At 41.8% G+C, this 14,922-nt stretch overlaps 1 protein-coding gene across 2 annotated transcripts in view; it reads left to right on the top strand.

Moving 5' to 3' along the window:
- Window positions 1-11,640: 11,640 nt before the first annotated feature.
- RAB37 (RAB37, member RAS oncogene family) overlaps window positions 11,641-14,922 on the top strand; it is a 78,330-nt gene continuing 75,048 nt past the window's right edge. For both annotated transcript variants that reach the window (XM_050764432.1, XM_050764430.1), the window contains exon 1: window positions 11,641-11,848. In XM_050764432.1, the coding sequence (XP_050620389.1) occupies window positions 11,777-11,848 (72 nt within the window). In that variant the 5' untranslated portion in view covers window positions 11,641-11,776. The remainder of the gene's footprint in view (window positions 11,849-14,922) is intronic.

Here is a 14,922-nt window from a genome sequence, read left to right as displayed (position 1 = left end):
GCTAAGTGAAATTAGGTAGTTACAAGAAGAAAAATGCTGTGTGATTCCACTCGTATAAGATACCTATATTTCCTATGATATTCCACTCCTATGAGATACCTAGATTAGCCAAATGCATATAGACACTGAGAGTAGAATAGTGGTTGCCAGAGGCTGGTTGGAAGGGGAATAAGGAGATGTTGTTTAATGGGTATAGAGCGTTAGTTTCACAAAACAAAAAGAATTCTGGAGATGAGTTGTAAAACAATGTAAATGCACTTAACACTACTGAACTGTAGACTTTAAAATGGTTAAAATGGTATATTTTATATTACGTATATTTTACCACAATTTTTTAAAATGTAAATGAGAACAAATATATATATATATGTGTGTGTGTGTGTGTGTTTTGTTTTTTTTGGGTTTTTTTTTTTCTGAGACAGAGTCTCACTCTGTCTCCCAGGCTGGAGTGCAGTGGCGTGATCTCGGCTCACTGCAACCTCCACCTCCCAGGTTCAAGCGATTTTCCTGCCCCAGCCTCCCAAGTAGTTACAATTACAGGCACACTCCACCACACTTGGTTAATTTTTGTATTTTTAGTAGGGACAGGGTTTCACCATGTTGGCCAGGCTGGTCTGGAACTCCTGACCTCAAGTGATCTGCCCACCTCAGCCTCCCAAAGTGCTGGGATTAGGCATGAGCCACCGCACCTGGGAAACAAAAATATAATTCTTGGAAACTGAAAAGAATTTTGCTAAAAAGTAATGCATTGTAAGGATTTTAAAGATGAGAGTAAGGAAATATCCTAGTTCATAGTGCAAAAAAGACAAAGAGATGGAAAATGATAATATCTGACTACTTGGGAACTTCAGAAAATAGTAGTAACAATTAAGGGGAGAAAAAAATTAAAGGAAGAGAATTTCCCAGAGAGGAAAGGAGACACACATCTTCAAATTGAAAGGGTAGACTGAGTACCCAGCACAATAGATGTAAATAGGCGTATGGTTATATAAATTCATGCAGAATATCAGAAAACCATAGATTAAGAAAAGATTTTAGAGGCCAGGAGCAGTGGCTCATGCCTGTAATATGAGAACTTTGGGAGGCTGAGGCGAGGGGATCACCTGAGGTCAGGAGTTAAAGACCATCCTGGCTAACATGGTGAAACCCCATCTCTACTAAAAATACAAAAATTAGCCAGGCATAGTGGCATGCGTCTGTAATCCCAACTACTACTTGGGAGGCTGAGGCAGGAGAATCGCTTGAACCTGGAAGGCGAAGGTTGCAGTGAGCCAAGGTCATACTACTGCACTCCGGCAAAAAGAGAGAAGCAGGAAAGAAAGAAAAAGAGAGAAAGAGAGAGAGAGGGAGGGAGGGAGGGAGGAAAGAAGGAAGGAAGGAAGGAAGGAAGGAAGGAAGGAAGGAAGGAAGGAAGGAAGGAAGGAAGGAAGGAAGGAAGGAAGGAAATGAAGGAAGAGAGAGAAAGAGAAAGAAAAAAAAAGAAAGAAAAGAAAGAAAGAAAGAAAGAGGAGAGAGAAAGAAGAGACAGAGGAAAGAAAGAAAGAAAGAAAGAAAGAAAGAAAGAAAGAAAGAAAGAAAGAAAGAAAGAAGAGAAGCGAAGCGAAGCAAAGCGAAGCAAAAAGAATAGAAAAGCAAAGCTTCCAAAACAAAAAAATAAATACTAAAATAGACCATCCCCAAAGGCAGAGGAATTAATCTGGCAAAAGACTTTCTGTGAGCAGCACTTCAATCAGCAATGTTAGCTCCTAAGAGTACCCAGGAAGACAATGCAGTGATGTCTTCAAACCCTCGAGAAGGAGCTTTCAACCTGGAATTCCAAATCCAGCCAAAATTGAGTAGGAGCAGAGCAAACACATTTTCAGATATGTAAAGAGTCAGGAAGTTCACCTCCCATGCTCCCTTTCTTAAGCAATTATTTACGTAAATTCTTAAGTCACTTCTTTGAATACTTATTCATGAGGAATAAAGCAAGAAAAGTAAACCAAGTTCATGAGAGAGTAGACCAATAAAGCAGAATAAATGAGCCACAGAAATACTGAATCTGTGTAAGAATAGAACTAAAGGAAAATGTCAGAGCTATAGCTACGCAGCAGGCCCGGAAAACAACCAGTTCTCAGAATAAACAGATAGAACACTGTGTCAGAGAGGTTTGTGAGATGATGTAGATGAGAGCTTAGAAAACGAGCCTTGAGCATCTGTTGAAGGCCCTGAATTCAATGTTTAAAAACAAATTAGAGCCAGGAACAGTGGCTCATGCCTGTAATCTCAGCACTTTGGGAGGCCAAAGGAAGATGATTGTTTGAGCTCAAGAGTTCAAACCAGCCTGGGCAACATGGTGAAACTCCATTTCTACAAAAAAATTAGCTGGGCGTGGTGGCTCATGTCTGTGGTCCCAGGTATTCAGGAGGCTGAGGTCGGAGAATCTCTTGAGCCTGGGAGGTCAAAGGTGCAGTAAGCCATGTTCGCACCATTGTACTCCAGCCTTGATGACAAGGTGAGACCCTGTCTCAAAAAATAAAAACAAAAATAAAAAATTTGAAAAGTAAATTAGAAACTCAGGGGGAAGAAGTAAAACAAAGTCATTATCTAAATACAAAGAAGCCAATCCATATCAGAACATGAAGTCACTGAGATTCAAGAAAATAATGGAATGCATACCAAAGAGTGGAAAGCTGGAAGATATGAGGAACATAATAAAGAAGACATGCATTTTCTTTCTCAACAAGCAAAAAGAGAGGCAATCATAAACTTAAGAGAAAACAGTAAGTATATATAAAAAAAAGTGCAGATTAAAACGATGCCATGATTTTGAGCAATGGATGTATTATTAAAAAAGAGTGAGTGTAATGTGATACCTTAAATTAGATCCTGGATCAGAATTAGGAAATTGGGTAAAAACTAAGGAAAGGCAAGGGAAAAATAGACTTCCGTAATAGTGTATCAGTATTGGTTCATAGCTGTGACAAAGACACCATAATAATGTAAGATGTTCCTAGCAGGAGAAACTGGGTGTGGGATACACAGGAGCTCTCTGTACTAACTTTGCAACTCTTCTACCAACAAAATAATTCTCAAATTAAAAAAAAAAAAATTAAAAAGTCAGGCACGGTGGCTCACGCCTGTAATCCCAGCACCCTGGGAAGCCGAGATGGGCGGATACCTGAGTTCAGGAGTTCAAGACCAGCCTGGCCAACATGGTGAAACCCTGTCTCTACTAAAAATACAAAAATTAGCGAGGTATGGCAGTGGGTGCCTATAATCCCAGCTACTCGGGAGGCTGAGGCAGGAGAATCGTTTGAACCCGGGAGGTGGAGGTGGCAGTGAGCTGAGATCATGCCACTGCACTCCAGCCTGGGTGACAAGAGTGAGACATTGTGTCAAAAATTAATTAATTAATTAATTAATTAAATTTAATAAAACTTGGTTTTTTAAAAAAGTATATCTGAAAGAGGTTGGGAAATGACAGGGGAAAGAAGTGAAAAGAAGGATAGGAATGCTAATGCTTCATCTTAGACCTTGGCAACTCCAAAAATACAATCTACGGTTCACAAAGCAAGGAATGGAGGTTGGAGTCTGTTGTGTGAAATTGCAGAGTCGACTGGTGGAAGAACAGAAAATGATGGCATAACTATATTGCAAAGAATGTGCAGAGGAAATATAAGGGTACTAGTCAACAATGTTTGTAACTGGTAGACAAAAAAAATGGTGTTATAGGAACAAAAACAGACAGAGCTAAAAAAAAAAAAAAAAAAGGAGCAGGGGCAGGGGGAAGTTTCCTTGGAGGAGGACTGGGGGTAGGGATAAGAGAGATGTCTAAGACCTTCCACACCATTTAAATTTTTGACAATATGCATTTGTTACTTTGATTAAAATTTTCAAAATGAAACAAACAAAAAAATTTACCTATCCAGTTTACATCATGACAGATATGGAAACAGAATCCATCATAGCGATGATGATTCTCAAAGGGCTGAAACTTTCTGTATTAACATGTAAAGGAGCACTCTTGGCAGGCACAGTAGCACATGCCCGTAATCCCAGCACTTTGGATCACCTGAGGTCAGGAGTTCAAGACTAGCCTGGCCAACATGGTGAAACCCCTGTCTCGACTAAAAGTACAAAAACTAGCTGAGCATAGTGGCACATGCCTAGAGTCCCAGCAACTCAGGAGGCTGAGGCAGGAGAATCACTTGAACCAGGAGGCGGAGGTTGCTGAGTCGAGATTGCACCATTGCACTGCAACCTGGGCAAAAATAATGAAACTCCATCTCAAAAAAAAAAAAAGAAAGAAAGAAAGAAAAAGAAAGAAAGGAAAAGAAAAGAAAAGAAAAAGGGAGCACTATTGAGAATCTCACATATCAGGGAGATACTGATAGAGACTAATTTATCAGGGAGGGCAAAAACTACTATTAAAATGGAAATGTGGACTATAAACCACAGACGTAAGAAGGAAACTGTCAACTGAACCATGTAACTCCAAACTGCTGATCCCTGGGCTGCAGTTATGCAGGAATGGAGCATACAAACAAAGAAGGGGAGGCCAGGTGTGGTGGTTCACACCTGTAATCCCAGCATTTTGGGAGGCCGAGGCGGGCGAATCACGAGGTCAGGAGTTTGAGACCGGCCTGGCCAACATGGTGAAACCCCGTCTCTACTAAAAATACAAAAAAGTAGCTGGGCATGGTGGCGGGCACCTGTAATACCAGCTACTCGGGAGGCTGAGGCAGGAGAATCGCTTAAACCCAGGAGGCAGAGGTTGCAGTGAGCCAAGATCATGCCACTGCACTCCAGCCCAGGAGACAGTGTGAGGCTCTGTCTCAAAAAACAAACAAACAAAGAAGAGGAACTGAACACAGGAAAGTCAATATTCACACCCTGATAACTAGGACTGGAAGAGGAAACTTAGAGACACACCTTAGGACTCCATATGCAGAAACATCTCCCAGGCAGAGGGAGCTGAGGCAAGAGGCAGCTACAGGAGAGGGGAGTTAACAGCTGGCAAGAAAGCTGCCCCTCCCTGTTTGGGGGAACATGCATGAGACAGTCCTTATCCATACAAATGACCTCCCTAGCACATGGAGACAGGATTAGAAAATGTCACTTCTAAAACTTTTAGATCAGAAGCCCTGCAGAATGAGCCACGCATCCTGAGAGATGGTCTGCAAATGTACTTACCAATGACACTTGAATGGCCCCAGATCTCAGAAAGATATCAATCCAAAATGTAATTACTATGAGAATAACTTGAATTTTAAAATTATTGTGTTAATTTAGAATGTCACAAAAAAAAAGGTCCAAAGGACATGAAGAAAAAAAAAAAAAATGATTAGAGCTTGAAAAAATTTTGGTATGTTTTCCCAGGAAAGATAATACTCTAATCCGAATGAAGGACTTTTAGTTTTAGCTTTGACAGGTGAAGAGCTAGAGGTCATCACCCCCACTCCTTACAATAGGAAAAAGCTGAACAAGCTCAAAATCAATGACTTTTCTTGGACCATCAGAGAACTGAGTTTGCAGGGAAACCTGCTCCTCTGAAATCTGGAGAGACAGATGCATCCAGAAAGTCACAGCTGAGATCTACTTACCTGGAGCAGAAGCCACTGGAACCATGAGCTGGTAGAAACACTTATACGGTAATTTTGAGGAACTGTTGGAGGCTGAGTGTGGACTAATTTGAAAGTGAGAAATTCCTGGGGGTCGGTCTTAGGTGGATACCCACATTTTCATGGACTTTATCTCCAGGAACCCCACCAGGTTCTCATGGTGATGACTAGGAAAATCAAAGACAGAGAAAAATCTTGAAAGAACCCTAAGGAGGAAAAAGCAGTCTTCCTGTAGAGGGGCTAGAATGAAAATTATAGTAAACTGCTGGGCGCGGTGGCTCACGCCTGTAATCCCAGCACTTTGAGAAGCCGAGGCGGGCGGATCACCTGAGGTCGGGAGTTCGAGACCAGCCTGACCAACATGGAGAAATCCCATCCCTACTAAAAATACAAAGTTAGCCAGATGTGGTGGCACATGCCTGTAATCCCAGCTACTCAGGAGGCTGAGGAGGAGAATCACTTGAACCTGGGAGACAAGGTTGCAGTGAGCCGAGATTGCACCATTGCACTCCATCCTGGGAAACAAGAACGAAACTCCGTCTCAAATTAAAAAAAAATTATAGTAAACTTCTCCTCAGAAAGTATGCAAGCATTGGTAGCAAAACAGGATGACTATAGTTAACAATAATTGAGTTTATATTTCAAAATAACTACAGGAGTGAAATTGGAATGTTCCTAACACAAAGAAATCATAAATGTTTAAGGTGATGGGTAGCCCAGCTACTCTGATTTGCTCATTCACATTGTACACTTACATAAAAATATAGCATGTACCCCATGAATACGTGCAACTAGTATGTATCCATAAAAATTTTAAATTAGAGAAAAATAATTTAAAAAAGAAAGTATGCAAGCAAAAACACAGTAGTATAAAATATTTAAAGTGTTAGCGGGAAAAACCATCAACCTAGGATTCTATATCCAGGGAAATTATCCTTCAAAAATGAAGAAGCACTGGGCATGGTAGTGTGTGCCTGTAGTGTTAGCCCTTTGGGAAGCTGAGGTAGGAGGATCCTTTGAAGCCAGAAGTTCGAGACGAGCTTAGGCAACATAGCAAGAGCTCATGTCTATGAAAAACTTAAAACATTATCCAGGTATGGTACTATGCACTGGTAGTCCCAGCTACTTGAGAAGCTGAGGCAGAAGGATCACATGAGCTCAGGAATTGGGGGTTGCAGTGTACTATAATCCTACCTGTGAATAGCCACTTCACTCCAGCCTGGACAACATAGCAAGATACCATCTCTTAAAAAAAATGAAGAAGAAATAGATACTATAAGACAAACAACTGAGGAATTTGTCATCAGCTGACTTCCCTTGCAAGAAACGTTAAAAAAAATTTTTTCAAGCAGGACAGTAACACATATCAGAAACTTGGATCTATATGAAGCAAAGAAGGGTGTCAGAGAAGGTATAAATGAAGGTCAAATAAAAATCATATTTTTCCTATTCTTAATTGATCTAAAAGATAACTGTTTAAAGTAACAATAGTAGTCAGTATTTAATGATTATAGCATGTCGATAAATGACATAAATGATAGCAATGTCAGAAGGCTGGAAGGGAGGACTCAGGAATACTGTTTTTAAGGCACCTGCACTACACATGAAGCAGAAATAGTGTTATTTGAAGGTAGATTTAGTTTAGTTTTGAGAATATCCTGTAAACTCTAAAGAGAACTGCTTAAATTTTTTTTTTCAGATGAAGTTTCACTCTTGTTGCCCAGGCTGGAGTGCAATGAAGCAATCTTGGCTCACTGCAACCTCTGCCTCCCGGGTTCAAGTGATTCTCCTGCCTCAGCCTCCTGAGTAGCTGGGATTATAGGCACGCACCACCACACCCAGCTAATTTTTTTTTTTTTTTTTTTTTTTAGTAGAGACAGGGTTTCACTATGTTGGCCAGGCTGGTCTCAAACTCGTGACCTCAGGTGATCTACCCACCTTGGCCTCCCAAAGTGCTAGGATTACAGGTGCCTAGCCTAAAATTTTTTAAGAAGAATTTTTTACTGATATTCTGAGAGAAGATAGAATTTTTAAAAATCATATAAATTGCTCAGAGTGCAGAAGCAGTAGCATCTGTAAATGAATAAAAAGCAGTTACAAACATGGTCAATATTAATCCAAATATAGTAACAATCACTTTAAATATGAATGGCTTAATACACTAATTAAAGGACAGAGATTGTCAGAAGGGATAAAAGAAGAAGATCCAATTATATGCTGCCTACCAGAAATATACTTTAAATATAAAGACTCCAAAGTTTAAAAATAAAGGGATGGAAGAAGTTATACAATGCACTGATCAAAAGAAAACTGGAGTAGCGATGTTAATTCCAGACAAAGAAGACTTAGAACAGGGAAAATTGTTAGGAATAAACAGGAACGCTACCTAATGACAAAGGGAATTAGTTCTCCAAGAAATGTACATGCACCTGATAACACAGTGTCAAAATACATGAGGCAAAAACAAATAGAAATAAAAAGAGAAAAAGACAAATCCACTGTAGAGATGGAGAATTCAAAACCCTCTGTCAGTAACTGATAGATCTAGCAGGAATACAATACATAAAGGATATAGTTGATTTGAAGAACACTATCAATCAACTCGATCTGATTGGCATTTATAGAATACTCTACCCCATAATAACAAATACACATTCTTCTCAACCTCACCTAGAATGCTCACCAAGATAAGACCTCAAAACACATCTTAACAAATTTAAAAGAATAAGAACACACAACATATGTAATTCTAAATTAATAGTATTGTTACATAACGGACACATTCTCTAAAGAATATCTACTTTCCTTCACTTTTATTGTTTGCTCATGTGAAAGGAAAAATGAATCTTGGGACCCCAAAACCACTAAGCTAAAGGGAAAAGTCAAGCTGGGAACTGCTTAGGGCAAACCTGCCTCCCATTCTATTCAAAGTCATCCCTCTGCTCACTGAGATAGATACATATCTGATTGCTTCATTTGGAAAGACTAACCAGAAACTCAAAAGAATGCAAACATTTTTCTCTTATCTACCTTTGACCAAAAAGCCCCCTCCCCACTTCGAGTTGCCCTGCCTTTCTGGACCAAACCAGTGTACAGCTTACATATATTGATTGATGTCTCATGTCTCCCTAAAATATATAAAACCAAGCTGCCCCCAAACCACTTTGAGCATGCCATCAGGACCTCCTGAGGCTGTGTCATGGTGTGTGTCCCTAACTTTGGCAAAATAAACTTCCTAAATTGACTGAGCACTGTCTCAGATATTTAGGGTTCACACACAACAATATGCCTTCTGATGATCTCTTCTGCCTAGCTAATGCCTGCTAATACTCAGCCCAAACTTAAAGATTAAAAACTTTAATACAGTATAATAAAAGCATAAACAAAGTTAATCATTGAAAAGTAATCTACAGCCAGGTGCAGTGGCTCACGCCTGTAATCCCACCAATTTGGGAGGCTGAGGCAGGCAGATTGTTTAAGCCCAGGAGTTCAAGCCTGGGCAATGTGGCAAAACCCTGTCTCTAAAAAGATACAAAAATTAGCAAGGCATGGTGGCACACACCTGTTGTCCCAGCTAGTCAGAGGGTTCAGGCAGGAGGATTGCTTGAGCCTGGGAGGTTGAGACTGCAGTGAGCTTTAATTGAGCCACTGCACTCTAGCCCGGGTGACAGAGTGAGACCATGTCTCAAAAAAAGCAAGAAAAAAAAGAAAAGAAATCTATGGAAAATAATGCAATATTTATGACATAAAGGATTAATGCCCATAATATAAAAATCAATTTTATAAATCAATAAAAGAGCACATTCATTCTTGACTTAACTTACTTTAAAGTAGTGTCTTTAAAACCCAAATCTAGCCATGCCATTTCCCTACTTGAAGTCCTTCAATGGTTTCACATTGATCTTAGAATGAAGTTCAAAAGCCTTAACAAGATCCACATGATCTGGTCCTTATCTATCTCTAGATTGGTCTCCCATTACCCTTCTCCTGTCTTTCTCAGGACTCTAGCCACACTGGTCTTTTCTCAGCTCTTCACACCTTAAAACCTTTGCATATACTGATTGCTTTGCCTGGAACCACCCCACCACCACCACCCTCTTCGACTAATGACCACTTTTCCTTCAGATCTCAGCTTAAACATCATTTCTCATGAAAGTCTTCCATCATCAATTCTGGATTGGTTCAGATCCTCTGCTATTTGCTCTATAAACCTGAACAAACAGAATAATGTTTCTGAACCTTCAGAACTCCAAACAAGACCCTGAGAAGTGAACCTTCCAAGGAATGTGAGGTTCCAGACAAAGCCTCTAGAATCTTCTTATCTATAGTAGTCAGTGTTGTTGAGGAAGCTCAGGAGAAAGTTAAGATGAGCAAGTCTAAGCTATTCATTCTGTACTTTTTTTGAGTATAAACAACTTTGAGAACTTAATAAAATCTATAGGATTCATTTCTTCTTCTGGAGATTTCTCCTCCCCCAGAAAAAGGCACAGAAGCAAAACTTTGTGTAACGTTATCAATGTTGCAAAGTTCCCCTAACATACATTCATCCATTTATTCACCTCACATTAAGAACTCCAACCATCGGATGGTATGTATTTGTCACAGGCTGAAAAAAAAATCAGCCCAGTGAGAATCTCATAAAACAAGCACATTGTTTCCCTAGCTTTGTTCATTTAATCATTGACTATCTACAGTATAGTGATTCCAGCAATAAAGCTTTATAAATGAAATTTGCTTTACAATTTAAAAGAAAATAAAGACTTTTCATATGCATTGTCTCACTCTTCCCCCAAACCCAATAAAGTGGGCATAGATTACTCTACCTATTTTGCAAATGAGAAAACATAAGTAATCCCAGGGAACACGAGTGATCTGGCTCACGCAACTCAGCCAAAAAGGAGTGAAACCCAGGAGTAAAATGTACTCTTTTAACCCTAAGCCTGGCTCTTTCCTTTCATGTTGATACTGACTCCAAGGTCCGGTGGGTGGTACTAGGACTTGTCCTTAGTAATCTGATAATAATCCCAGGGGCCACAGTCTCAGCCTCCAGTTCCCATGGTGGTCAGCCTCACGCTCTCATATTACAGGTGATGATGCAATTTTGCCAATCAATGGTCACAGCAGCAGGACTCCCCTAATGTTTAGGGGAAGTAGCCAGAGCTCTTCATCCCCTTTCCGGAGAGCGTAATAGCTCACATTTATTGAGTTCTTAGTACATGCCGGGCACTGTTCTAGGCTTTTTACATGAATTAACTCATTAAATCCTCAGAACAAAACCATGAGGCAGGTACTATTATAATATTATCTCCATTTTGTGGACACTTAGGAGAGATTAATTTGCCCGAGGTTACACAACTAATAATTTTCAGAGTCAAGATTTGAATCCTGGAGCCTGTGCTCCTAACCAAACCACCATCTGCCTCTCCTGGGCCCATTGTTCTTAACTTCTTGGGGTCAAGTATACTGGAGAGAATGTGATTAAAGCCCTGGACCTTCTCCCTAGGAAAATGCAGGTAAGCAGAATTTAGCATATTTCAGGGACTTTGGGGACACCTAAGACCCATCGTCTGTCGACCTCAGGCTTAGAATCTCTATTTATCTCATACATCCTGGAGAGAATCGTCCAGGGACAAAAACAGAAGCGCCGCCAGCGCCGCAGGACTTCGCCCCTGCAAACGTGTGAGGAGAGCTGCGCTGCGCTAAGCTGCGTGGTGACGGAGATGCCCGTTCTCTCGGAATCAGGAACGGTGAGCTCCCAGGACTGCAATGCCCTGAGAACGCAGCCGGGTCGCTGAGCCTCCGGAGTCCGGTAGCTGAATGAAATACGCAGGGATCACCAGCCGGACCCAAATCTTGCGTCCCTGCCAGCATCCTGGAGTCCTAAGAGGCAGGGATTGGAGCTGACAGGATCTCAGAACTCTGGTCCCAGGCGCACAACGGCGGAGTCGCTGTTCCTGGTGCTGAAACACTCTGTCCTGGAAGAGCGTGGCCGCCTGCCCGCCTGGTACCGCGCCGCGGCCGCTGCGGGGAACTGTCCAGTGCTGAAAACGGATGCGGCCCGGCCCGCAGGGCTCAGACCCGAGCCTGCCGCACCCAGCGGAACTCGGACCGAGCTCCTGGAAGCACTGACGCAGAGCGCAGGGAGAGTCGGAGTGGCGAGCTCCAAGTCGGGCATGGACCTGCAGAGACCCGATTCCTACCAGGGAGGAGCTGGCCCTGACTTCAACGAGCACGTCCTACATAAGGTAAATATCTCCTGTATTTCCCAACCTAACCGTTGGAACAGGCGCCAGCACCAGGAGTTTTCTCCACTCCCCTGACTTTGCTTTGGGACTTAATGAGAAACTAGCTTGTATCTATGAGTCTGGGGAGCCCTTTCTGTCTGATCCTGTTTCCTGCTCAAAATAGAGATGGGTGAGCTCTTGGGGAAGGGCTGCCTCCAGAGGCTCAGATGGTCAGAAGCTTCATTCATTCACTTAAATCATCTGTGTTCCTTTTTCACCCCTCCTTCTCCTTGCCTATTTATGCCCCTGTATGCCCCCTGGCACCTTTGCTCTCCTAACCCTTGTAGGAGACTGCATTTGTCCCTGTTACGTCTGCTAGCAGTGGCCAAACACCTGAATTTCTGGCCAATTTGTCTGAAATTAGAGAAATGGTCTGCAGCAGAGATGAACTGCCGTTTTCAAACCAGACTCCCTCATGGCTCCAGAAAGCTTCCCTCCAGCCATGACTCACTCACAGCCCCTGTAAGCATTTGCTTATTTCAAAGCACTAACACATCCATTGCTTCCTTCATTCAAGTTTCTTATGCAACTCAGTTTTCAGTAAAGCAGGTCTCCCCCTAAGACAGTTGGAGGGGAAAATAGTAGCCTCTCTCAGGATAACAGTTTTAATTCAAAATCCATCACTCTGAAAGAATCAAAGCCTTATATTTGCCATAATAAGTTATGGCTCACCTTCCCTTTCTCTGACTTTCCCATGCCCTCCTACTCCAGCCCTTATAATTTCTGCTTTGATAACACCAGTTCACCTGTTAGTCCCTTGAAAGGCTGTATGTGATCCTGTAGGTGGAGTTTTTTAATCAAAACATCACTTTGAAGAGTCTATGAATGCAAGCTTTGAAATAACCTAACCCAACCTCCTCCTCTATCACACAGCTTTTATTTGAGGAAATTAAAACCCAGAGAGGAAAAATGACTTGTCCAAGAAAGCAAGTTGGTAAATGGCAGAGCTGATACTAAAAGCCAGAAATTACTACTCCACATGTAGTATTCTTTCCTCTATATCCTTACTAAACTTCTCATCAAAGTATTCAGTCCATGGACCAGCAGCATTGGCATTACCTGGGAACTTATTACAATAGAAAGCAGAATCTCAGCCCTGACCCTAGAGTGGCTGAATCTGAATCTGCATTTTAACAAGATCTCTAGGAATAAATATGCACAATAAAGTTTTAGGTGCATGGCTCTGTGCCATGCTGCCTGTTTCTGACACAAATGAAAGAAAATCAGCTACTGAAGGAAGCAGGTCTGTAGATCTGACAGTCCATGTATCTTCTCCCTCCAGGTCTCTAAATTACTAGGATATAGGGAAGGAGAAAAAAATGTATAACCACTACCCCAGTCTAGAAATTTTGAAGTAAACTAGAAGTTCTGTGCTATTTGATGTTGTAAAGTTAGCCCAGTAAAAAGTGCATGCGAGGCCGGGCATGGAGGCTCACACCTGTAATCTCAGAACTTTGGGAGGTTGAGGCTCACTTTGGATCACTTGAGGTCAAGGGTTCGAGACCAGCCTGGCCAACATGGTGAAACCCATCTCTCCTAAAAATACAAAAATTAGCTGGGCATGGTGGTATGCACATCTGATCCCAGCTACTCAGGAGGCTAAGGCAGGAGAATTGCTTGAGCCTGGGAGGCAGAGGCTGCAGTGAGCCAAAATCATGCCCCTGCACTCCACTCTAGCCTGGGCAACAAAGCAAGACTTTGTCTCAAAAAAAAAAAAAAAAATGTTTATGCAAGCAGAGGAACATAATTACAAATCAATTACAAAATTGTCCTGGCAACTAGATAAGTGAGTCTCTCCAAGTTTATACCATCCTATAAACGTATAAATATTCATTTTGAAAGCTTTAAGATTGGGAGCTCAGATTATTCAAAATATTGATCAGATGTGGTATTTTCCATTTCAATTGCCCACACATGAGATGTAGGATGTAGTTCATGAAAACTTTTACTTCCTTTGAGTTTATTGATCACCAAATTGAGAGTGGGAACCCATTCCAACGAGTTCCAATATATTTAGAGGCAAGTGTCTATTTACTACTAGTAAAGGCTCAGTGTCATCAGCTTGGCTGTGTGAGCACCCTGAGAGTGGAAGCCAGCCTTAAGCCTTCTGTGGTGCCCAGCAGAGTGACATATGTATGTAAGGAAAGTTTTCCTTCCTATATAGTGCTGACAACCTCCTCCTAATACCACTTTATGATTGTGCATGATGTTTTTTTTTTTTTTTTTTTTTTTGTTTTTTTTTGAGACGGAGTCTTGCTCTGTAGCCCGGGCTGGAGTACAGTGGCCGGATCTCAGCTCACTGCAAGCTCCGCCTCCCGGGTTTATGCCATTCTCCTGCCTCAGCCTCCGGAGTAGCTGGGACTACAGGCGCCCGCCACCTCGCCCGGCTAGTTTTTTGTATTTTTAGTAGAGACGGGGTTTCACGGTGTTAGCCAGGATGGTCTCGATCTCCTGACCTCGTGATCCACCCGTCTCGGCCTCCCAAAGTGCTGGGATTACAGGCTTGAGCCACCGCGCCCGGCTTTTGTGCATGATGTTTTATTGTGATTCACTTAAAACGCTTTTTGTAAAGGGGCAGGGCATCAACTTATTTGTATTATTTTAAAAATTACTATGTAGTAGAGTCCAAGGAGTTCCCACTGATTAATTAGTGTCTATTGTCCATGAGAAGCAGGGCTCCCCTCCAACATTAATTGCTAGGATAAATTTTTTTTTGAAGTGGGGTCTCACTCTGTCTCCCAGGCTGGAATGCAGTGGTGTGATCTCAGCTCACTGCAACCTCTGCCTCCCAGGCTCAAGTGATCCTCCCACCTCAGCCTCCTCAGTAGCTGGAACTGCAGGCATGTACCACCATGCCTGGCTAATTTTTTGGTTGTTATTGTTTTGTAGAGAGAGTTTCATGATGTTGGTCAGGCTGGTCTTGAACTCCTGGCCTCAAGAGATCCACTCACTCAGCCTCCCAAAGTGCTGGCATTATGGGTATGAGCCACCATGCCCAGTATGGAGAAATGATTTTTTAAATAGACTTGTTATTG

The sequence above is a fragment of the Macaca thibetana genome, chromosome 16 (genome assembly GCF_024542745.1).
Source record: "Macaca thibetana thibetana isolate TM-01 chromosome 16, ASM2454274v1, whole genome shotgun sequence".
In the NCBI taxonomy this organism is placed as follows: domain Eukaryota; kingdom Metazoa; phylum Chordata; class Mammalia; order Primates; family Cercopithecidae; genus Macaca; species Macaca thibetana.
Note: the sequence above shows the minus strand (reverse complement) of the source record. Positions and strands in the feature narration are given on the sequence as shown.